Genomic DNA, 24,700 nt, shown 5'->3' with positions numbered 1-24,700 from the left:
CGATCCCCTTGGGCAAGACACTGAACCCCAAATTGCTCCCGATGCTGCGCCATCTGCTGCGCCATGTGTGTGTAAATGTGTAAATGTTTATCTGATCCACCAGTGTATGGTGTGTGGGTGAATGGTGAATGGTCCTGTACTATGTAAAGGCGCCTTGAGGAGTCATTAAGACTAGAAAAGCGAAATATAAATGCAGGCCATTTACATTTACACAGTCCTGTTACTGAAATTACTTACTAGCTCATTGTGTGACTGACAATAGTCCCAAACAAAATAAGTGCACTATTTATTTCTGTTAGAGCAATGTTTGCTAAAAACTAGAGTGCCCAGCTTATTAAGGATATGACTAAGCCTTTTTTCAAAACATAAAGATATATATTTGTGACCCAGTTTAAAATATTTAGAGACATTGTTGGTTTTGGTCTTTTCACGGGATGACAAAGATTTAGAATATCACCAGTCTTACCCACTACTTTTCCAAATCAGAAGTATTAACTCCCAGAAATAACATTTAGAACTGTTAGCTACTTTGCTGACAACATGTATACTATTGACACAATATATAATTTACAATGCATGTGTTAACACCATAAAACCTATTTTTTTCTTGTGTTTAAAAACAGATCAGAAAACGCTCATGGAATCATTAGACAATGACCTACTTCAATCTATTTAAGCATGAGGACATGTTGATCACACAATACACGTACAAACACACAGCAAACCAAAGCAAAAAGATTGTGGACGTCTCCACTTACCCATGTATGTGGGTGTGTTTGTGTGTGCATGATGACACATACATACACACACACACACACACACACACACACACACACACACACACACACACACACACACACACACACACACACAAAGGCTCTGAGTTACTGAATGCCAAAGAGTCTGATTGCGGTCATTATGATGCTAAAGGCGGTGAAGATGTGTAATTAGCTATTGTTCGCGACAACGCTGGCACACAGTGCGCCTGTGGTTAACAAACACACACACACACACACACACACACACACACACACACAACGCATATACGGGGGGCAATAAGAGAAAGAGAGATGAGAGAAGTGAAACAATACCACAAAAATGAACCGTATCACCCCCCCTCATCCCACACCCGCTGAGCACACATTTTATACATGTACAGCACAGGCACGAACACACGCACACACACACACACACACACACAATTAAGCAAACAAACTCTGTCACCCCATGCACAAATTGTATCCTTTTCCACCAACACACACGCACACACAAACATACACAAAACTATCTCTCACCCACACATATAGAGCGGCTGTGGAAGGAACAAGCAGTAATTAGGCCGGTTAATGGCTTCTCTGTTGTGGTTAATTGCAGCCTGTATGGATCTGGTTGGGGGGTGGGCAAGGGCAGGGAGGAGGGAGGGGTAAACATGGGTGTCACCAGCGCTTTAGCTCTAATGATCGCATGTTTTTTTTTCCCTCCTCTGCTTCCTCTCTTTACCTCGTTTCTCTCAAAGCTCTAAACTTTAAACATCGGAGGAGGATTAGTCTGAAAACGGAGGCATCGTCTTCAGTGGACACTTAAGTCTCCATTTTGGTGTGACACAAGAGTTCCAGCTCAATTCAGCATACCATCGCTGTCGGGCGAAAACCTTGTATATCCCAAACCATTGTTTTTCAGGAAATTTAATTTAAAAAATGCTATCGTGAAAACATTATATTGAGGTATTCACCTTTGCCAAAGTTAGATGAAATTGCCTCATCACTGTTTAAGTATTAGTAAAAGCCAGAGACAGACGTAAAGGCTGACCAATAGCATTGATTTATGAAAAAAAAATTAACGAGGAAATTTGGAGATACGTTTCTGCCCGACAGCGACGATATTTATACCAGATTTATAAAGCAAATTCATTTCTTAAAAACTGCCCTGTATAGCATTTCATAATGTTGATGCAATTACTAGGGCTGTCAAAATTAGCGCGATTAAAAACAAGTTAACGCAAAGCCCTTTTAGCGGCAACTAAATATTAGCAGTGTTGGGCAAGTTACTTTTAAAAAGTAATAATTTGTAACTGAATAACTAATTTAGTTACTTCTTCCAAAAAGTAACTAAATTAGTTATTCAGTTACAAATTATGAAAGTAACTAGTTACTTAAGAAAGTAACTATTGCATTACTTTCAAGTAAATTTTTAAATGCTCAAATGTGACCCCACCTCCACCCCTCTTTAAACTTAAAATACATGTGCATGTTCAATTATTTATGATAAATCTGAATATTATAATGAAATGGACACTTAATACAATAGATTATTAACAGAAACAATGTACACAAATCTAAACTATTTTAATGTTGCTGTGGGACAAAGTGAGACTAGCCTCTCAATCCAATAGATATTATGTTTATATAGTGGATCGTTACAAATAACACAATATCTCAACAGGCCACAACTGGGCAAAATTAAATTATGCTTGTTAAGCACTATACCAAAAATAAATAACAAATATATACACTCTGTAGTGCAAATAACGTAAGTGGCCTGATCTTTATACTTGTGCGCTGGTGTGTGCGTCGAGCACACACCACACACAAGTGTGTGTGTGTGTGTGTGGAGTAGGTGATAGAGCGAGGAAGAAGTGAGAGAGTGACGGCGATTAGCTTTCGAGCAAGTACAGACTCTAGAGTCATATAGTAAGAGAAACAAAGTGTCTCCCCTGTTCTTTCTGACCACGGTGGAAAATCTGTAGCAGGAAAAGTTAACCCTCTCCTTGATTTCATAACGCCATACCTGTCTCTCTCTCTCGTTGACTGACTCGCTTGTGTTGTTCGCTGTGTGTCCGACTATGCGTGCTTTCGAACACCCGCCCAACTCTACCTTTGATTGGCTAACCATGACATTTTACTCAACCTCAGCTAATCGTCAGCATTTATGCGCTTGCGTCGTGCACTGCCCACTAACTAAGGAAGAACAGTAAAAAAAGAATTTGCCTTTCGGCTCAGACTCAGAGATCTAGTTGGTCTGATGAAAAAAACAGCTTCAAATATAGTAACGCGCCGCATTTTTTGGCAGTAACGGTAACAGCGTTATTAAGATGGGAAGAGTAATCAATTAGATTACTCGTTACGTAAAAAAAGTAACGCCGTTAGTAACGCCGTTATTTATAACGCCGTTATTCCCATCACTGAATATTAGATACGCGATTAACGCACCTGCCGCTCCATAGTTTGGGAAATCAGGAAGCGATGCAGGATCGCTGCACTCACATGAGACTACCGTACTTCTCTCAGTTATCACCTCGGGGTCACAGCACATTAGTTTGACCCACAGTGGGAACTTCGGTCGCATGCTTTAACTGTTGAAGATGCCGACGGGTGCAGCGAGCACTTTCTGCAATTAGCCAGACAGCGGGACATTGGACATGAAGTCAGCACAGCACACTGACCACTGGTAGCGCACGCAACAAGACTGCAGCGGCCAGGACACTCCTGCTGGAGCATAAGCCCTGTGTCGCACACAGTGTCTCTCACCCTTTGGTTATTGTTTGGTTGAATTTATTTTTTGTATTACTCTGTTTTGATCCCACTTAGTAGAAAGGGATGGTTTTGTGAGCCTTTTTATTTTCCAACATGTTAGGTTAAACACAATGACATTGTTACATTATAGTGTCACATTTAGCTGACCAATGTACTTGTACACTGTGTCTGTTGACAGACAGACAGACAGACTGACAGACAGACAGAGAGACAGTCGGTCAGACAGACAGACAGAGATAGATAGATAGATAGATAGATAGATAGATAGATAGATAGATAGATAGATAGACATAGTCTTTATTGTCCACTGGGGAAATTAGTTTTTTGTCTGTACAGGACTTCACAAATGTACATACATACACATACAGTAAACATTGACACCTCAACGAGCTACAAAAGCCAGTTCTATGGCCGGTTAGGGTAATGTGTGAGTCATGGAGATGACGTCCTGGTTCTGCTATTCACAATCACCACAAACTCTAATTAAAGCTTTAGCTCAGTTTGCTGTAAAAGCACAACAAAACCAAAAGCCTTAAAAAAACTGCTTTTCAACTACTGTAGACACATGATATGTCACTAAAACCCTTGGCAATGGCAGGCAAACCTTCCTAAAAACATGACAAACAAAAGGGAAGCTGTTTTTTATTATTATTTTTTTTTTTTAAAGGAAAGGTCTCACAGCTGAAGAGAAGCAGGCATGAGGAGGCTTGGCAGGTGGTGTGCAGAAAAAATACACACATCAAAAATTCCTTTGAAGATAAAGTTTCATTCTTCCAACACTTGGATGCCACGTTAACGCTGCTGACATGTTCATCGGAGTGCCGGCCAAAGCAGACAGATGAAGAGATGAAAATGAGAAATAAGTGGGTTTTGTGGTGAGAGAGACAGTCCCATAATTAATAAGTCAGATGGTTTGGTCCCCGTCAGCTGCCGTAGGCCTGTGCTCTGCCATGATATGATGTACCTGCGCGCTGCTTGTAAGCCGCTTGGAGTAAGAGCGTTATCTAAATGCCTCGACATGTAAATGACAGAGGGAGGAACTGAAAGACACAGAGAAATTTGTGTTTCTCACTACACGTCACTTTCATTATAATCAGTGGTGGAATGTACCTAAGTACATTTACTCAAGTACTGTACTGAAGTGCATATTTGAGGTACTTGTACTTTATTTGAGTCTTGTCTTTTCATGCCACTTTCTTCTTCTACTCCGCTACATTTCAGAGAGAAATATTGTACTTTTTACTCCACTACATTCATCTGACAGCTTTCGTTACTAGTTACTTTACAAATTAAGATTTTTGCACACAAAACACATGTAATTTAAAATACAATGTTTTATTATAAATTAAACTACCCAACAATATAACAGCCTACTGTAGTACTCTAGTCCAGCTGAAATGTTTAGCTGATTAAACACTTAGTTGATTGACAGAACTGTTTGGATCGTTTCTAGTTTTTAAAATATGAGGATTTTTCTGCATTGAGTACTTTTACTTCTAATACTAGTACATTTACCTGATGATACTTACATACTTTTACTTAAAGCTTTAGTGCGTAACTTTTTGATATTAATGAACGTCTGTTACATTCAAGCCATCGCCAAATGAGTTGCTACAAAGCTAATTAAGACTATCAGCTCACAACTCTCTCTGTATTTCTCAGTATGACTATGTTCAGAAGATTGTGTCATCCGGTGACTTTCTAGGCGCAGAAACTCGAGTGAAGATAATGACCTCTTCTGAAGAGTCCATCATGTTTTTTTAATCCTCCGTGTCCTCCTTGGCTACTGGCAACTGTGTGAAGGGGGCGTGGGGGCGGTGCGCGGTCAGGGAAGGCTTGTATCATGTGGACGCACTAACAATTTTGTCATTACTTAGAATTCCTCATAGGGGCGACAGAAACTGCGCACTATAGCTTTACGTAACATTTTCAATGGACTTTTACTTGTAACAGAGTATTTTTACTTTACTTAAAGGAACACGCCAAGTTATTGGGACTTTAGCTTATTCACCGTATCCCCCAGAGTTAGATAAGTCCATACATACCCTGTATGCCTTCTGAGAATATAGGGCCTCATTCACCAATATCTTCCTAAGTTTTCTCTTAAATATGTTCTTAAGAAAGTCCTTAAGAAAAGTCTACGTCGGATTCATGACGTGTTCTTAAACAACAGAATTGTTCGCACCTGTGTTCTTAGGATTGTTGAATCCCACGTCTTCGTAATTGAAAGCGTGTGCCAGTTGTTCCTAATTAGCATAAGGAAACGCCCCGCAAATTCCCATCTAAGGACATGACACTTCCTGTGCACCTCCTGGGAAGCGGGAGACTGCGTTCAAGAGATGATTGTCGGCGTCGCAGATGACTTGTACATTGCAGTGGTGGAGGAAGTACTGAATCTTAGTACTTAAGTAAAAGTACAAATAACCAGAGACATATTTACTTTAGTAAAAGTAGAAGATGTCCACTACCACAAAAAAAAAAGTTCCTATCCTAACCAGCATAAAACGGAAATATTTTGTTAGAATCAGAATGCGATTGGTTTTATTCATGGATGTATTTTAAGACAGTTTTATTTTCTTTAACCATGCAAATAAGCAAATAAAGTGTGTGAAGCAGCGAACATAGGGAGGAGATGTGAAGAGGTCTAGCCAAATAAATAAGATATGAACACGTCTTACGCCTGGCGGAAGAGTAAACAACGCTGTGGAGAGAAATAGATGGCAACTATGATTTAAAAATGGGAATAATAAAAAACAAGCATTTTCATTTTCACTTTTACCGGAGGCTGTATTACCATAGCTGCACCCGAGCTCTGGAGCACCGGAGCCGGTTTGGAAGCTGAAGGATCGGCGGTGCCCCATATCTATGGTAACCAAACTTCACTGGTGAGACAAACGTGTGACAGTCAGGAAGACGTTTTGGTAGGGGGAAAAACTGATCAGAAAATGTAACGGAACGTTGCAGAAATGTAGTGGAGGAGAAAGTATAGATAATTGCTGCAAAATGTAACGAAGATACGTGAAAAATGTAGGCTACTTAAGTACAGCAACAAAGAATTTGTACTTTGTTACATTCCACCACTGCATTTTGGCCCTATAAATAGCGCGATCAATCACCAAATAACGCAGGATTTAATCAGTTTAATTGCTGATGTAAATTGCAGTGTTAGTGTTTCTTTGCATACTATTATTTTTTTTTCAATAAATGATCAGAAATACATTACAGTACAATAATATCATTGTAAACAACTGTAGAATTAAATAAAATGCAGTAACCAATTATTTGGAGCAAATTGTCATCACTCAAATGTGCGTAAGAGTGCTCTTGAGTGTTCGTAGATTTTGTTCTTAGCTAAGAACAAATCCAAGATAAGAAAACATTAGTGAATGTCAGAATCTTCGTAAAAAGTGCGTAAGTGGGGTTTAAGAACACATTTTTTTGTATGAACGGTTGGTGAATGAGGCCCATAGTTCCCAGTATGTATACGGTTAGAAGATGGCTGTGTCTCATGTGACCTTGTTATTTGTACACGCTGTGACTATACAAATCACAACATGTAAATAGGAAAACGTTGGCGTTATTTTGTCACTTATTGGGAGCAGTAGGCTGGATGGAGCTGGTTACTTCCAGGATCTGTGCTAAGCGAGGCTAGCGGTGGGTGCGTCAGACAGAGTTACGTATGTATGGACTTATCTAACTCTGGGGGATACAGTGAATAAGCTAAAGTCCCAATAAGTCGGCGTGTTCCTTTAAGTAAAGGATCTGAATACTTCTTCCACCACTGGTTATAGTATATGAAATATTTAGTTGCAATCTACAGCTATACCATGTTACCAGTGTGGGCATGTACAGAATATATGTTCAATGAGTTCTCATCTTTGTGTGCTGTTTGCCTGCACCGCCGTCACGCTCTCCACCACAGAACAGACGCCCTCCTGGAGGATTATGGGTACAACATGCTGAGCCAAAGGCAGTTTGTCAGGAACGGCAGAGAAAATGAAAGAAAATGATCTGATGATAATATCCAACACACTCACAACAGCCACCATTAAATTCTCAGTCGGTCAGCTCAGTAATGCTCAGCAAACGGAGTGAATCAACTTGCACAATTGGCAGAAAACAAAGGCGGTGATACACCCCTCATCATTCATTTTTTCTCCATTTATCCTCCATTTTATGCACTCATTCCTTCAACACTGATAAAAAAGATTAAATCAGTCCCAGAAACAATGCAGACAACACACGCAGTAACAAACAGGCACCGCCACACTGCCCAAAAGCAAGGAAGAATTTAAGGCATTGAAATACACAAAAAAATCGAAGAAATAACAGAAGTTCAAACCAATCATGAATGTGCTCTTTGGACCAGAACACAAAAGTTCAAAAGCCTTTATCAACGTATCATAAGCCTCTATTATTTATTTTACGCATAGCAGCACGTGGGTTGCTACCCAGCTCTATCTTTAATGTTTAATGTACTACAATTTCAATATGATATATAAATAAAGGCTTTTTAACTTTTTGGAAGACAAGTTGACCTGCTGTTCTCCAAACCTTTTCTTCTAACTGCTTGACTTTTCCAATGAATCCCTCTTGAGGATGTAGACAAAGTGCAGCAGTAGTTTAACAAAGCATGCAGTGAAATATGAGACCTCTATAGTGTCTATATCGCCATAAAACTCCAAGAAAGAAAAGCATCTTCCTGAGTTTTTAGCACATTTCCAGCACAGCTATCGGCTTAGATAGTCTCTGAGGCCATTGAAGAGAATATAGCTCCCACTATGCTCATTGGTGCATGAAATAGGATGGCGCTCACATTATTAATACCCCTGGTGCATCTCTCTTACTCTACTATTACTCTACTAGTACAGTAAGTTATAAAGGACAAGATTAAAACCAGCTGTGTGCTGCTTTTGTATTTGCTGGTTTGGAGTCTGGACCATCGAGGTGAGCAGAATAGTTCAAGACGACATTGACCAGTGGGAATGAGCTTTGTTCATGCAAACACAGCTGGAACATTTTTTTTCAGGTTTTGGAAAGTCAGCCTTTAGGGTCTTTTAAACCTCTGGGAAGAGTTTGAGAAAATCCTAAACCATATTTTATACTAGGAAAGATACAATCAGTGGACATGCATCTTTTTAACATATTGCGTGTGATGCATGTGGAAAAAGCCAAATACTAAACTAAATGCATGGCTATCAATAATAGAACAAACTTTAGACATGGAAAAATCAACCTTCACAATCAGAAATCACATACACAAATGGAATAGGATCTACCCCAAAGATAGAATCTGCAAAAGAAAATATCTCAATCTTGCCCAAGATTTACAATGAAGAACTCGTCCCGCATCCTAATCCCAATACCCTCTTTTGAAGCTAATATCTGTTAGCTATTCATTTCAATTGTATAAAAAGTATAAAAATGTGCAATGGAAGAACATTGCAACAAAGAAATAAAGCATTTTTTTGGAAAGTCAGCTGAAAAAACAAAGATATTTTAAATCAAATACACAATAAAACAAGTAAATCATTATTACAGCTAAAGCACTTAGCATTGCCTAGTATGTTAATGGAAGATTGAGCTCATGTAAACTTCAGTACTACGAATACTAAAATAAATATAATGTGAAGTGGAATAAAGTGTTCTTCTTTATTTTAATGCATAAGCAGTGGAGGCAGTAACTGGAGGCATTTCACATATGGAAGTTCAACAGGAACCAAACTAAAGTCTTGCCATGCAGCAATCCAAACAGATCAACCGAAATGAAAACGCAATGTACATCATGAATTTCCTTTGCATTTGAACTCTTCAACCCCACGGAATTGTAGGTGATTTTACCCTGAAAAGAAACATCACACAACAACCACAAGGCATCTCGGGTGCAAATAGCTTAAAGGAGACGTATCATGCTCGTGTTTAGGTTCAAACTTGCATTTCGGGTTTCTACTCGAACATGTTCACATGCTTTAATGTTCAAAAAACTCGTCCGAATATTCCTGTATTTACCCTCTGTGGTATATCCTAAGGGGAAGGGGAGCCAAAATCTGAATGACTTGTTGAATCCCATGTTTTTGGATCTAGGCAGCCCAAAACAATCTGACTGGGTTGTATGATTTCACAGTTTGTGGGTTGGTTGGCACTCCAAAGACCCAAATGTATGTACTCTAGCACTGAAAAAGGGACTTATTCATGATATGTCCCCTTTAAGGTGGAAACATCCGAGCTGCATGTAAGTGAACATGCACTCGTTAGGAGGAGTTTACATGGCTGTTTTCTTTTCTTTACCTGGATGGGTTTTGAGTATGACGTTTATGAATAAATAACACAAATCCCTTTCTACCTCTTGACTCAACTAATGCCTACAATACACTAGAAGACTCTGAACAGACTTTGAAAAGACTAAAGTCTGACACCGTCTCACATCTAAACACAATCATCTCATATCTAACATCTAAGACTAATATGTAAAAACTGGGGATCGTGCAGGGTCGCACATTGCAAGACAACAACTACTGTATATTAGTTTTGAAAAATGTAACCAAGCTAGCTAGCTAACAATAGCGTTAGGTGGTTAGTTTTCTGTTCTGCCATACATGCAGATGAATGACAGGAGTACACGGAGGTCCGCGTTTATCCGCTGGTAAAACTGGTGGAATCACTTGAGAAGTCGTTTGAGATTTGGGAGTTGTGCATGTGCACTGCAACCCCATTTTACCCATAACTCCCTCTCTGTGTAGACATGCAAAGACATTTTTGTTTTAACCTACACTGAATCGGTATTGCCTGTTGTCTCTTAAAGCTGGATTCATGTTGTACTTGTGCATTAGGAGTGTGTCATTGTAAAACACGTAACTAAGAAGGCTATGTGCGTAAAAACCACAAAAAGTGTGATTGGCTGCTTGGGTTTTCTCCAACATGTTTCTGATGCTGGTATAAAGAAAGATAACAGCATCACGATTAAGAAATGTCCTCCTTTTTAGTAACACCACCCTTTATGATCCCTAGCTAAGAACTTCCCACAAATGTTACTCTCAATCACAGCAGATGTAAGAACGTCAGTATGATTACTTCCGCTATTAACAAGCATCCCGCAGTTTTCCACCCACAGTAAGACCGATTTAACACATACTACAGAAGCATAAATCCAAATCTTTTCCAAGAAAGAACCTCTACTGGTATAAAGAAATGCTATTTTGGAAATCCACTGACATTTCTGAAAAAAAAAAGGAAAAGTAAAAGACATAATGAACAAATACAAAACAGAAGCTGAACGAACAAAGGAACAGCACCTACTGAACCTAATCTTCATCAGCAGCACATCTATGCCATTGGACCTGCATGCAATGTTTTGAATGACAGGTGATTTCTGGGAAGTGTAGTTCAGAATCACCACTACAGTGGGAGCTTAACAGCAATAAATGAATCAATATAAAATCTAATCAGTGAAGGAATTTCCCCTCAAGGGTTCCGCACTCACCAACAGTGTTTGCCCCAACATCCCTCTTCAGACCGCAAAACATGACTGCAGACATCAAGCTTTCCTTATCAGAGTAACATCCACAGAGGAGAAAGAGAGAGCAGTGACACTCAGAGAGAAGAAGAAGACAGAGGGACGAGGAGACACAGGGAGAGATGTGGACTGCCGAGTGCTCAGGGAACACAGTGGCTGATGATAAGAGATGACTGGCGCTTACGTTACGACCGCTCAACCCCCGAGAGAGAGAGAGAGAGAGAGAGAGAGAGAGAGAGAGAGAGAGAGAGAGAGAGAGGGTAGGATGAGCTTAGGAGAGAGAAAGTGTGTAAGAGTGTGTGAGGGGAGAAGCAAAAAAAAAGAAAGGAAAAGGAAGTGATGCCAAGAGTGTAGAGTGTGGAAAGTGACAGGCAAAGAAATAAAAGGATACGGACGAGAGAGAGAGAACGTGTGTTTATTTTTGAAAGCAGAGAAAGAGAGTTCTTAGGGCCAAGTTATCCATGTTTATTTCAAACACTAAAATGGCAGCACTGTTTTACACCTCTGTACCTGTTTGTCTCCCTATTGCCGGTCTATATCGATATAACGTTTCGTATCCGGGATTGTTCAGGTGCCGCCAGAAGATCCGCCGGATGTCCCTCATTTCGGCCAGATGTCCGTTACCTTCGCTTTCTTTGTGTTGGCATGCTAAACTCCCATGGATGTATGAGGACTATGGTTAACTGCTCCTCAGATCTCTGCAGGGTAAATCCAGACAGCTAGCTAGACTATCTGTCCAATCTGAGTTTTCTGTTGAACGACTTAGACAACTTTTGAACATAAACATGTTCCATCAAAACAAGTTCCTTCCCAGGGCTATTTTGCAGACGCACTGTTGCTCCGTGCGGCGCCGCCCAAGACGATTGTGATTGGTTTAAAGAAATGCCAATAAACCAGAGCACGTTTTTCTCCCATCCCGGAATGTTGTGTGGAATAGTGTACACTATTCCGTGTTGTGTGGAATAGTGTAGTCTCGCAAAGCGGGACTACACTATTCCCAATATGTCCACAGTGTTGGGAAGCAAAGCATGCTACTGAAGGAATACCATGGATGTATATTAAGAGTTGGATACAGCATATGAGACAGACCCCCGTTCATTCCTATGAGAGTTGCTCAGTGGCGCATGAAGCCATCAGGGAGCCAGAAATTACGTGGATGATAGGTGCTACTTTCTCACTGTGCGGCCCATAGAACAGACGCACTATACCTCAACTGGCCAAGCCGGCTACTTCCGCTTTAGCGCTGCACTAACTTTAATGGGGATTAAATGATTTAATCGTGCAGCTGTTCTAGACTTCCCAAATCGGACCCAATCGATTAAATTCTGATAGAGAAACAAGTCATTTCACGGGGGTTGTGACGCCCAAAAAATCTATCTACTGATTTACAGACGTGTCTTTGGGCCAGAGGGCATCACGTGGCAGCCCAGGAGTTCCAACTGGCCGCTGCTTAATTTGCTTCAATGCCTGGCACACTTCCTGGGGGCCTGACGGATACACATTAATATCTATGCAAACCTATGCAGAGAAGGGTGCTATAAGTAACCTACAGTTATTCACAACACCTCCCAAATCAACAATGCACAGTGCAAACATGTGTGTCAAGCAAGCTCATTGGTTCATCCAACATCCTGTCAGGAAGTTTTCTATATCATTGCCCATCTTGACATTGTCCTGTCCATTAAGAGTTGATAAATCCATGGTGGACAGCTAGGCAGCGAACTAAACGCTCTGCCAAAAGGTTGAAGGCAGCAGATTGCTTTGAAAGTTTAAAATTTTAAATTTTTGTGAAAACGATGACATTCCATAAACAAGACCAAAAGTATTATTGTAAAAAAATTGTTCACCAATTCAGTAACAAAGACTACACAATTACAGAAAGGTCATGCCAATAGAGAACTGTATAGGGTTGGGAACTGAAACCCGGTAATGCCTGCGCTTCTCTCTGATGCTCCGAAATGGACGTTACAGACAACAGAAGCATCACTTCACATGACGCTAGTTAACACTACACTTAGCAGCAGGTAACATTAGCCTATGGTTAGCTAATAGCTGGATTAAACGCGGTTAATTTGCTGACAGCTAACGTTAAACGGTGTAAAGTGTGACTGTATTTCACTGTAGAGGATTCCATCATAGGGACATAATAGTCTGCCGTTGTTGGAAAAACAACACAGACTTGAAACTGGTAGCCTAAGCCTTGTGGTGCATTCAAGGTTATTGTAGAATACCCTTTTCCCATCTGGTGGTTGTTTTTGTCGTTTAACGGCAATTTACTGGTAAACGGTTAAGGCACAGTGCCTGAACCAATACTGCTTAGCACCAGTATCAGAAAAAACCCAAATGATACCTAACCCTAGAAATGTATTTATTTAAATGTGTTTAAAGAAAGGGAGAGAGAGATGAGGGTAAGAGGTATAAGCTGGAGACAGAGATAGATTGAGAGAGAGAGGACACAAAAGAAGTATGTTGAAAGCATCAGAGTAAGATATATTGTGTGTAAAGATATGAAAAGAGTGTGTGGAGATTAGATAGAGAGCAAGAGAGAGAGAGAGAGAGAGAGAGAGAGAGGGAGAGAGAGAGAGGATAGACTGGTTCAAGACATCCCACTCCTCCTCCTCCAGCTTCTCTCCACATTTGAATATACATTTTGTTCACACTTTTATCCACAGCAGCTTCAAACACATCACACGCTCCATTGACTAAATACCTTACAATACAAGCCACCAAAATATATATTTGATTTAATTTATGACGTGCCACTTTCATTTCCAGGATAAGGCATTTCTTTAATTCAGAGAAGACTAGTTTAGGCTAGTAAAAATGAGGTTTAGGCTAGTAAAAATGAGGTTAAGTGTCTTAAGTGTTAAATCTTATCCAAGACCACAATCTTTCCCAAATCTTAACCAAATCCTTTGAGTTACATAAACAGAACCATAACAATGTGAATTGTGCTTTAGTTGCCACACAGAGATATTTTATTCCTCAATAGCAGTTAAAAGATTAATGGAGATCTATCATTTCGTCGCTGCCAGGCAGAAACCTTTAATCTCCATATTTCCTCATTTTAATTTGTCTCCATAAATCAATGCTTTTGGTTTGCACTCTTTATGTCTGTCTGTGGGTTTTACGAACATTTGAACAGTGACGAGGTGGTTTTGTCTGACTTTGTCTGAGAAAAATAGATCAATAAAATGTTTTTAAATTAGCATTTTTTTCAATTTCCTGAAAAACAACGGTTTTGGACATACAAGGCTTTTGCCCCACACCAACAATATATAAATGCATGTACTGTATACATATATACAAAATTCACTGCACACAGGAACTTATTGTTCTGGCTGCATCATTGGTAACAAACAAGCCTTGTCTCCTTCATACCAACAGTTTCTCACTCTCCACTTCTAAAATCCTCGCTCACTCTCTTTTTTTTTTCTCCTCCAGCAATCTCATCCTCCTTGTATTTATTTTCTTTTCCATCTCTTACTCTCTCCATCCCTTTGTCTCTGCTCAGTAAGGTAGCTGCTTTAGGTTCTTTATGTCGCCCACTGTCAAGATCATCAAACTAAACAGATTCACATCACACACACACACACACACACACATATAGTAAATATATGCATATCTGACGTGCTTACACAAACCCTCTCACACACACACACACACACACACACACACACACACACACACACAGTCTAATCTGTCTGCTGGGCAGAGACATGAATAACCCTAGTTATTACTCTCTCTCTCTCTCTCCCTCATGGTCAGTACATCATCAAGGTTGCTTGCCCCGCGCTGCCTGACCTAGATTCATCCCAAACAGCTCAACCCCACATCTTTACATCAGCAGAGGTTCTGAGTCACATTGCTCAGTCTCGTCTAGCTACAAATTACTTGCTGCCAGCAACTCACACAAAGCGTGCAAACAGTTTTTCCACTTTTTTTTACATAAAAACTGCAAAAGTATCATAACGTTCAATCCGCCGAGAAATGCACATAGCCCGTATTCAGAAACTGTGCCTTTAAACGTCAGGACCTCTGTACGTTGTGATGTCACAACTATACTATATACATAGGTAGAAAGTGCCATTACAGTCACACCCCGGCTGCAATGACAGTGCAGAGACTCTGAGAGCACAGATGCTGAAGACCGGTAAGCGCTGACCAATTAGAGCAGACTGTGTTTTTTTTGTTGATTGGGCCTTAAAGAGACAGGCGCTAAAACTGATCATTTCAGACTAAGGGTGAATACAGGTATATTCAGACAGTGTGAAAGAAAAAAACTTTTTTTTTAACATTAAAGCATGTAAAAACCCAAAATACGAGCATGAAATTAAAAATGAGCATAATATGGGACCTTTAAGTGTGCAGTCCAATTTTCATAATGTGAAAATACTGTAAGGCATGCTTTAATGTCAAATGTGTCAGGTAGAAATACATGTCAATAGCCTACGTAAACAACCTCCATCTGCTGTGATGCCAAAACTTTCATCCAGCTATCAGTGCCAGGAGATGTGAGTCGAAAAACACAGAAAACAGAGAAGCTGCTTCTTGTCATGGCTTCTCGCAGACAGTACACAGTGAAGGAGGATATCAAGATCTGAGGCTAATAACTAAAAATACATGCAACGTTTTTCTTCATCTTTAGTTCATTGGCTCATAAAAGAACTAATTATAGTCCATGCTGCATCTCAAACTGAACAACAGCAACTTTATTTTAAACGCTAGAAGGTGATTGTTCCTCAGAATGTTTTTCCTGGTATGTCTGAGACGATACAATGATACAGTATACATTTTTAAATACAATTGGCTACAACCTTACATCCATGTGTGTAAAGCAGCAGCAAATGTGTATCTTTTCAGAGGTTTTAAGCGTATTTTGGAAGGAAACAGGTGCCTGTGATGTATGTGAGGGTTGGACAAATCTACACATTGGTTGCTTCTCATGTCCCTTATTTGATAGCTCCTCGTTCCTCGGTCCTCGGCTAAACCGGAAGTTGTTCTGGCCAACCTCCGTGAAGGTCGTCTCAAAGGTCTTATTCCTGCCCCGAGGAGCTAGGATTGAGGATTGATCTCTGATGAGCTATGAGCGAGGATGTATGAAAGCAGCCTTCCTGGAAGCCGTGCAGCTGAAAGCCGTTGCTTACTCCGCCCATACAGCAGACAAATTTGTCTGTTGCTTGTCTGATGCACAGAGAAAAGGACGTCTCATTCCTCGGTGGGACTGACTAAGACGCGAGGAAGGAGAAAAGAGGAGGAGCCGGGGAGGCCATTTAAGGGAAGTGAGAAAGACCCAATGAACAATTGGAGAATCAAGCTGCTGGAAATACATCAGTGTGTTTAGAGAGAAAAAAAACACTATTATCTGCCACATTTGATGCATCAACTACACAAAAAATACAAGATTAACTCTCTCATCTCTCAGTCGTTTTTAATTATTTTGAAGTCATAACTACTCTGTGATGAATATCTTGTCACATAAGCCAACACTGAGTATGTTAGTCTCAAAGAAACATGACAAATCACAGATGAGCTTTTTCATTTTGTGTTTCATTTTCAAAGACATTAGTTGTTATGTTCTGTTTGTGTAAAATCTTTGGCCCAAATATTCAAGGAAACAATCAGAAGATGCACTTTTGATATCGACCATACAGTAAATAATACACCAGGGTAACAGTTGTAGACTCTGGCAGAAAACCACCACGCCTACAGCTGAAAAGTAAAGTCTAATATGATCTGCCAAAGACTTCTAAACAAATGGCAACCAAAAATATATATTGGGTTCCAACTATTTCTGTGTTTGTATGCTAAAGAAAATCATATGAAACTGCACAGTGAAGTTTTGCTGTGCACAGGCTTTCAGGCAAGCCTGAAGTCACAGAGATAACAAACCCAATTTTGTTCTTTTCTTGGACTAGTTGTTGTTTGGCTGGACAAGTGCTCAGAGGCTCTCACGGGTTTCAAAATTGGTGTGAGTCACTGTTTTGAAGAGGACTTTTTGGCAATATTTCCTTTATTAAAGAGTTCAAGGAGGAAAATGACAAAAAATAAAAGTCCTGGACTGGAGCCAAACTCAGGACAAACGCACAGAGACACAATTAAAAATGCTGAAGGAGAACCAAAATGTACAAATAAAATTGAAAGTGAGCCAAGAAGAACTCAATGTCTGTTTTCCACTGAACAGAGAGCAACTACTGGAAGGAAGCAATAGAGAGAACAAAGACAGAATGGTAATCTCTTTAACACACACACACACACACACACACACACACAAGATAATCTAATAATCTAATCTGCACGCATGAATGGAGATCTATCATATCGTCGCTGCCAGGCAGAAACCTTTAATCTCCATATTTCCTCATTTTAATTTGTCTCCATAAATCAATGCTTTTGGTTTGCACTCTTTATGTCTGTCTGTGGGTTTTACGAACATTTGAACAGTGACGAGGTGGTTTTGTCTGACTTTGTCTGAGAAAAATAGATCAATAAAATGTTTTTAAATAAGCAGTTTTTTCAATTTCCTAAAAAACAACGGTTTTGGACATACAAGGCTTTTGCCCCACACCAACAATATATAAATGCATGTACTGTATACATATATACAAAATTCACTGCACACAGGAACTTATTGTTCTGGCTGCATCATTGTTAACAAACAAACCTTCTCTCCTTCATACCATTTTTTTCTCCTCCAGCAATCTCCTCCTCCTTGTATTTCTTTTCTTTTCCGTCTCTTACTCTCTCCATCTCTTTGTCTCTGCTCAGTAAGGTAGCTGCTTTAGGTTCTTTATGTCTCCCACTGTCTAAAATCATGAAACTAAACACAGATTCACATCACACACACATATAGTAAATACATGCATATCTGACGTGCTTACACACACACACACACACACACACACACACACACACACACACACACACACACACACACAGACAGAAAGTAAAGTTGTCAGAGGTGGATGGAAAGTCACTGCTGGTCTATTGAGACAGAAAAAAAAAACTCTTAAAGCCTGTGTGCTGAGAGAGATTAGTTTGTGCATTCGTTTGTGTGTGGGAGTGAATGTGTGTGTGTGTGTGTGTGTGTGTGTGTGTGTGTGTGTGTGTGTGTGTGTGTGTGTGTGTGTGTGCATCCCAGCTACCATCTCAATGAGTGTTTTATGTATGAATCTATGTGCCTGCGTGTGATTAAGTGGGATGTGTGAGTGTGCACATACAGTACATGTGCATTAGTGGGTCGGCCAAGTGTTTTTGAGTGTGCTTGCATCCGTGGACTGCATGACTGAGTGTGTAGACTGAGTGTGTATTTGGGCATCCCTGTGAGAGCTTTCTTTAAGGCTCCGAAAGAGCAAAAGAAAAGATGGAGAGAGGGAACGAAAAGAGAATGAGGCAGAGGTGGAAGGAGCAGAGGCAAAATAAGCAGTCAGGAAAATGAGTCATGTCGGCTTGCTCCTCCAGACACACACACACACACACACACACACACAGATATCTGAGATCACATTTTATGTTGCACATGGTCAGAGTTTTTGTAATCTTATCGCTGTCTCCTTTCCTCTCTTTCTTGCTCTCCTTGTCCCTCCTTCTCTCTCTCTCCCTCGTTCTGTTGGTTTCAAGTGCAAATGAATCCACACTCCGAGGATTATGGGTAAGTACTTTGAAGTGGCAAATGATGGCCTCCTGTGGCTAGGTGCATGAAACACATGCACACAGACACGCATAACATAAGACACCCACATTCGGACGTGTACACACACGTGCACTTTTTACACATAGAACGGCCACTTCATACACATTCATACATGCACAAACAGCAGGCACCTGGTTAAGAAGACTTCTGCACAGATGTTTAGGTGTCTAGACAGGGACAGACTGTACACACACACACACACACACACACACACACACACACAAGCTATCTAATCTGCACACATGCACTAATTTTCTCTCTGTCAGTCAGAGAGCAGCAGCCATTCTCGGACAGAAGCTCCTCATGGTTTGAATGAAATTAAATTAAAAGTTAAATTAGATGAAACTTAAAAAACATTTGTGTGTAAATTTAGTATAAGTAGGATACGGCGAGGGAAATGGAATACAAATGTATACAAATATACGCAGATGATACTCAACACAATCGGTGAAATGTAATATTTCTAGCAGAAATCTATGTATGTAATCAAAATTGTAGATTGATTACAGCCCTATAGGGTGTGCAAACAACTTGAGTCTTTCAAAAATATTCAAACTACAAATATTGTAAATGCATACCCAAATAATCGGGGTAAAGAACACACAGAAGAAAAATCAAACATAAATGACCTTTTCAATCAAAAACAGACTGTGGAGAAAAATAAATAAACAATAATAACGTAATCTTGCTGTAATTGTTTACATGCTAAATTCAGCATAATGTACAGTACCGCAGCATTAATTCCTCTCATAAATCTCTCTGCCGCTCTGTCTTCACTTCCCTGCTCTACCTTTTCTTCACTTACTTTACTTCCCTCTGTTTCTCTCTCTCTGAGTCTATATCTCCCCCTGCTGTGCATCTTCATTCTCTCATTCTAATAGCAATCTGCACTGCAGGACACAAATGAGGACAGATGGAAAGTTAAAAAGTGTCTGCTGGCAACACAAAAGAAAGAAAAGGAAAAATGAGTAAAATAAAAGATCGGATGAGAGAGAGAGAAAGTCAGAGAGGGGGATCGATTGGATGAAAGAGTGAGGTGAAGGAAAGAAAACCAGAAAATACATCTGAGTATATGGGAGAAAAAGAAGGGAACGGAAATGTGACAGTGTAATCAGCACAAACAATTAAAATTAATCAAATTATAAAACATTCCCCGATACTTATACAATACTCATAATCACATTTATCATACATTAATTGGTACAGTTGGTCATGATATACTGCAGATTTAAGGTTATCCTGCCCTTAGACAAAGACAAAGCTGTAGGCAAAATAGAGAGGGAATGAAAAAAAAAAAAAAAAAAAAAAAAAAATATATATATATATATATATATATATATATTTATGTATTAGGGCTGTCAGCGTTAACGCGTTAATCGTGATGCGATTAAGGGCCGACATGATGCGATTCATTTTTTTTTATCGCATTAATCGCATGCCGGCATTTATTAATTTATTTTACACTTCACTTGGCTTTGCGTCGTGCCTAACAGGCTACTATTTTGACCCTTTGCAGCACCGTTACTTATCATCAAGCTGCCACTTCCTCGTATCACATCCTGCTGCTGCAGGCTGCAGGCATGATGGAGAAAGACAGCAGCAATGAAATCCTGAATGGCGCTTTTTATTTTCCAAAACTCCCGGACGGCTCGTAGACAAGTCGAAAGCCATATGCACATTGTGTAAAGCCGAATTAAGATATCACCGAAGCACGTCAAGCTTGAGCTACCACCTATGGAGCTAAGAATAGTATTATAGAAGAGTAGTACAGTTCACACCGCGAGCGGGTACGCGCGACACACGGCGGAAAAGTTGAGAGAAAGGAAAAAGAGACTGTGCTGTCGCGTCCGTGTGTGCGTGCGTCCTTGAGAACTGTAACTCATATAAGTTATGTTGTCAGTTAATTGTAGCATTGACCGGCATGCTACTTGCCGACCTGTGGATGAAACCAAATCCCAAAAAATTACTACAGCTCTTGCGAAACGGGTGGCAACTAACTGCAGACCTGTCAGCATCGTAGAGGACTCGGGTCTTAAAGACGTACTACGGTTGGAATGTTCAGACCTGTCTCGTTGCCGTCGAGGGGGACAGTAGTTTCACCATACACAGCCTGTATGACACGGAGAAAGCAGCCACACTGGAACAGCTGCAAAGTGCTGCAAACGCTGTCTCATTAACCGGTGATCACTGGACGTCAGTGAGTAATCAACATTATTTAGGAGTTACTAAACACTATATTGACAGGATATGATAAGGATAGGGATTTTTAGTTTTTTAGTTAGGTACTTGGAGGAATTGTGCAATAATGACAGATTCACACATTTTTCTTTTGTTTACAGTAAATAAATAATTACAAATCTTAAAATCAAGTTCATAAAGTAACTTTCTTTGCATTCATTTGATTCCCAATCAAGATACACTGGTTAATATGTACTTAAAAACTGTTCTGAAATGCAAAATAATAGAATTTTAATCATGTGATAAAATATGCGATTAATCGCGATTAACTATAAAAATTCAGCGATTAAAAAAAATGAATCGTTTGACAGCCCTAGTATATATATAAAGAACATTGGAGGAGAGAGACAGAGAGGATGACATATGGGGCTCTATCTTGCACCCGGCGCAGCGCAAAGATCGACGCAGTTGTCAATTTCCCGTCCAGCGCCCACGTCGTTTAAATAGCAAATGCAGCTGCGCCCATCTGTGCGCCCATGGGCGTGCTGGTCTTACAGGGAGGTGTGTTCAGGTGCATTCTTGGCGTATTGCTATCTTGAGGCAGCAGGAAGTGATTGCACCACTGACCAACAAAAACCTGGTCTAAAGTCAATAGCGCAGCATTTCATTGTTATTTTAACAGCGCATCAGTAAAATGTGTCTAGGCTCATGCACAGCGCATGCACACTATGCTTGTTACACACACACAGGGAGGCGCAGCAGCACACAAACATGCAGAAGATTTAAAATAAAAATATTATAATGTGAAATAGTATTATGTTATGATCTGCTCGCACGCTGTCACTTCACGCACGAGCAGATCAGTTTCTTCTCCTGAAAATCTCTCCTTCCTGCTTAGCAAATGCGCCATCATAATAGCAATGTGCCAAGGTACAAACGCGCCTGGCTTTTAAAGGGAATGGGAGATGACACTCCTGATTGGTTTATTTCATGTTACACCCAAAACACACCTATGATTAATTAAGACACTAAGTACAACCCTTTTGAACCATGCGCCTGGTGCACGGACCCTTTTTTCCACCGTTAAACTAGCAAAAGTGGATTCATACGCGCCCTAAACGCACCTGCATCAGGCGCTTCACGCCGTGCGCTTAGATCATTAAAATTGGGCCCATGGAGATAATGAAACATTCTGAAAGACTAAACCAATCTGCAAGAGAGATAGAAAATACACAGTAGGGGAAAAAAATGCAATAAATCAGGAAAATAGAGAAAAATGGAAATATAGAGATGAAATGAGAAAGAGCGAGACGAGGCAGAGGAGAGGAGAGGAGTAGAGTGCAAATCAGCAGGTTTCTGGCATCGCAGGCTGGAAGTCGGGCGAGTTTGAAATGCAAATTAACCCCAAATCTGCTTTCCGCTCTTCCTCGGTGGAATCACAGCTTTCTGCCGTGCCAGCTACGCTACCTGTCAGTCTTCTTATAATTCACTCTCTCATTTCTCTCTCTGCTCTTCCTCTTTTATATTGCCTTTTTTCTCTTGCTTTCCTTTTTGCTGGATCCAGGCTGCTAAATTTGGGTTACACACAGAAAGAGCAGGTTTTTTTCACTGTTTCTTGTTCGGGTACTAATCTGTAGCATCTTTTATGTCCAGTTTACCACCAAAGCTGATTGTCATCTTTAATGTGACTTCTGTTCTTGTGGTTACAGGCAAACTTCTTTATTTATGCCTCACAAAGTGCAAATTGCAAAAAGCATTAGCTGCATTACATAATAAACATAATCAACAAACAAACCACTATATTAAAAGGGAGCTTTCCAGACAAACTTTAGTCAGAATCTGAGAGCAGCATATTTCTACAGTCTAATGCCTACCATACACTAGAAAAAGACTTTAAAAAACTAAAGTCTGACACCATCTCACATCTACAGACTATCTTTTTTTTTTTTTTTTTCAAGACTACAGCTATCGCTAGCGTTAGCTGGTAACATGAAGGAAAGTTTGCAGAATTTCCTTTTGGGTGCTGGAAGGAGCCCACCCATTGGCTGTTGACACTGTTCACCTGATTTCACTTAACTACCAAGACTTAAAACTTACAGCAATATTGAACACATTTGATTTTGTTGGAACGTCAAAATGGGAAAAACACTGACTCGGACTGATTTTTATGACCACCTTACACCAAATGATTCAGAGGACGGGCCCCAACTCTAGCAAGACTCTCAGGATTTCATTCTGATATTGTAAATAAGTCTGCGACAGTAGAATCACTCATAAAGTTGTTTGGTGTAAGGTCGGGTTAATCACAATCATGACTAAAAATGTAATAATAGTAACAACATTATTATTATAAACCAGTGCTCAGTGTTTTAAGCTGATAATCTGATAAGCCTTTAAACTCATGGATGTATTTACCAAACTGGACTTCCTGGATCCTATTTCATGTCTATCGTATCTTTTGAGTTTGTGAGAACTAAAACACTATTCCCTTTTAACTTCAGACATGTCCTTGTATGCAGATGACAGTATTCAGCTTCATGCAACAAGTCCTGCAAACAAAACAACAACACACTTCACTTGCCATGGCCACCTACAGTATAAAACAAAGCAGGGTTGTGTTCCATGGTTAAAATGTCGGACATTTTGGTTTTATGGCACTATAAAAATATCACGCTACTCCTGCCTTTGCTTCTTAGACAACTAGGGCTGGGTACCAAACTTTAATACCTTTTTGCGCACCAACCAAATTGCCTCCTTAGTATCGAGTATCAAGAAATTACTCTTCATTCAATACCAAATTTCAATACCTAAGCCTTATGTAATTTCTTTTTGTTAAATAGATTTTATAGAATTTGTTCAGGAACCGGTATCAAATTCACTAGCAAAAACTTGTGATTAATACCCAGCCCTAACAGTTATTATCTGTAGTATGTATCCAGTCGTTTTAGACATTTGAACAAAGAGACTTTTCTTCTGGCCAGAGAGATGGTTTTAACCATAAAATGCTTTTTTCTTGGAAACAGAATCATGTTTTGAAATTGACATTTTGTACAGTTTAGATTTTAAACAGAGAAAAGACACACAAAAACAAAAGACATTTTACACAGAAGGCAAAGAAAAAATACAAAATAAAAACAAAATCCACCCACCCCACACTGGCTTAGTTGTAATCATATGCACACATAAAAAATATAACAGAACTTAGTCTGATAAGACTTGCAAGTCTGCGAAATATGATAGAAAAAGTCTGCCATCTATTAAATAACTTGTCAGTATTTCCTTTTATCGTGTACTTAATTTCCTCAAGTTTCAAGAAAAACTACATCTACTATATCTTTAAGCCACTGTGAAACTGAAGGTGGGTTTGGAGACTTCCACTGAAATGCTTTTCTAAATAATATACTGTATTGTCTTACCCACATAACACACAAGTAGAATTCTTTCTGTTCTTCAAGCCCTCTCATTCCTTCCGTCACTCTCTTTTTTTTAATTCTCTTTCTAAATATTACTCCCCCCACCGTCTCTTATCTTCCCCCTTTTACTCTCGTGTAACCCGGCCTTGACATAATGAGGCCAGCATACCAAAAGTGTGAAGCCTCTGTCTCTCTCTTCGTTTTTATTTGTTGTTGTTTTTTTCCTTTCTTTCTGTGGGCTCATTGTTGTCACTGGCAGCTGACTGAGGGAGCTGAGAAAAGGCCAAGCAATGGTTTCTGAAAAGGTTTCTGAAAGGGCTTCTTCAAAGTGTCAGTCAGAGCCCTTATCTGCCTAATGGCACCAAACACA

General features: G+C 39.8%; 1 protein-coding gene across 8 annotated transcripts in view; it reads right to left on the bottom strand.

Moving 5' to 3' along the window:
* LOC116034505 (glutamate receptor-interacting protein 2-like) overlaps positions 1-24,700 on the bottom strand; it is a 379,804-nt gene that overhangs the window by 96,076 nt on the left and 259,028 nt on the right. The window contains exon 1 of one of the 8 annotated variants that reach the window (XM_036002035.1): positions 11,014-11,133. The exons of the other annotated variants lie outside the window; for them this stretch is intronic. Within the exon in view, the coding sequence (XP_035857928.1) occupies positions 11,014-11,068 (55 nt within the window). The 5' untranslated portion in view covers positions 11,069-11,133. Of the gene's footprint in view, positions 1-11,013; positions 11,134-24,700 lie in introns of those variants that run through there. 8 annotated transcript variants of the gene reach the window in all.

This window comes from Sander lucioperca, chromosome 6 (genome assembly GCF_008315115.2).
Source record: "Sander lucioperca isolate FBNREF2018 chromosome 6, SLUC_FBN_1.2, whole genome shotgun sequence".
Taxonomy (NCBI): Eukaryota; Metazoa; Chordata; class Actinopteri; order Perciformes; family Percidae; genus Sander; species Sander lucioperca.
The sequence above is the reverse complement of the archived record's forward strand: the minus strand, read 5'-3'. Positions and strand labels throughout refer to the sequence as shown.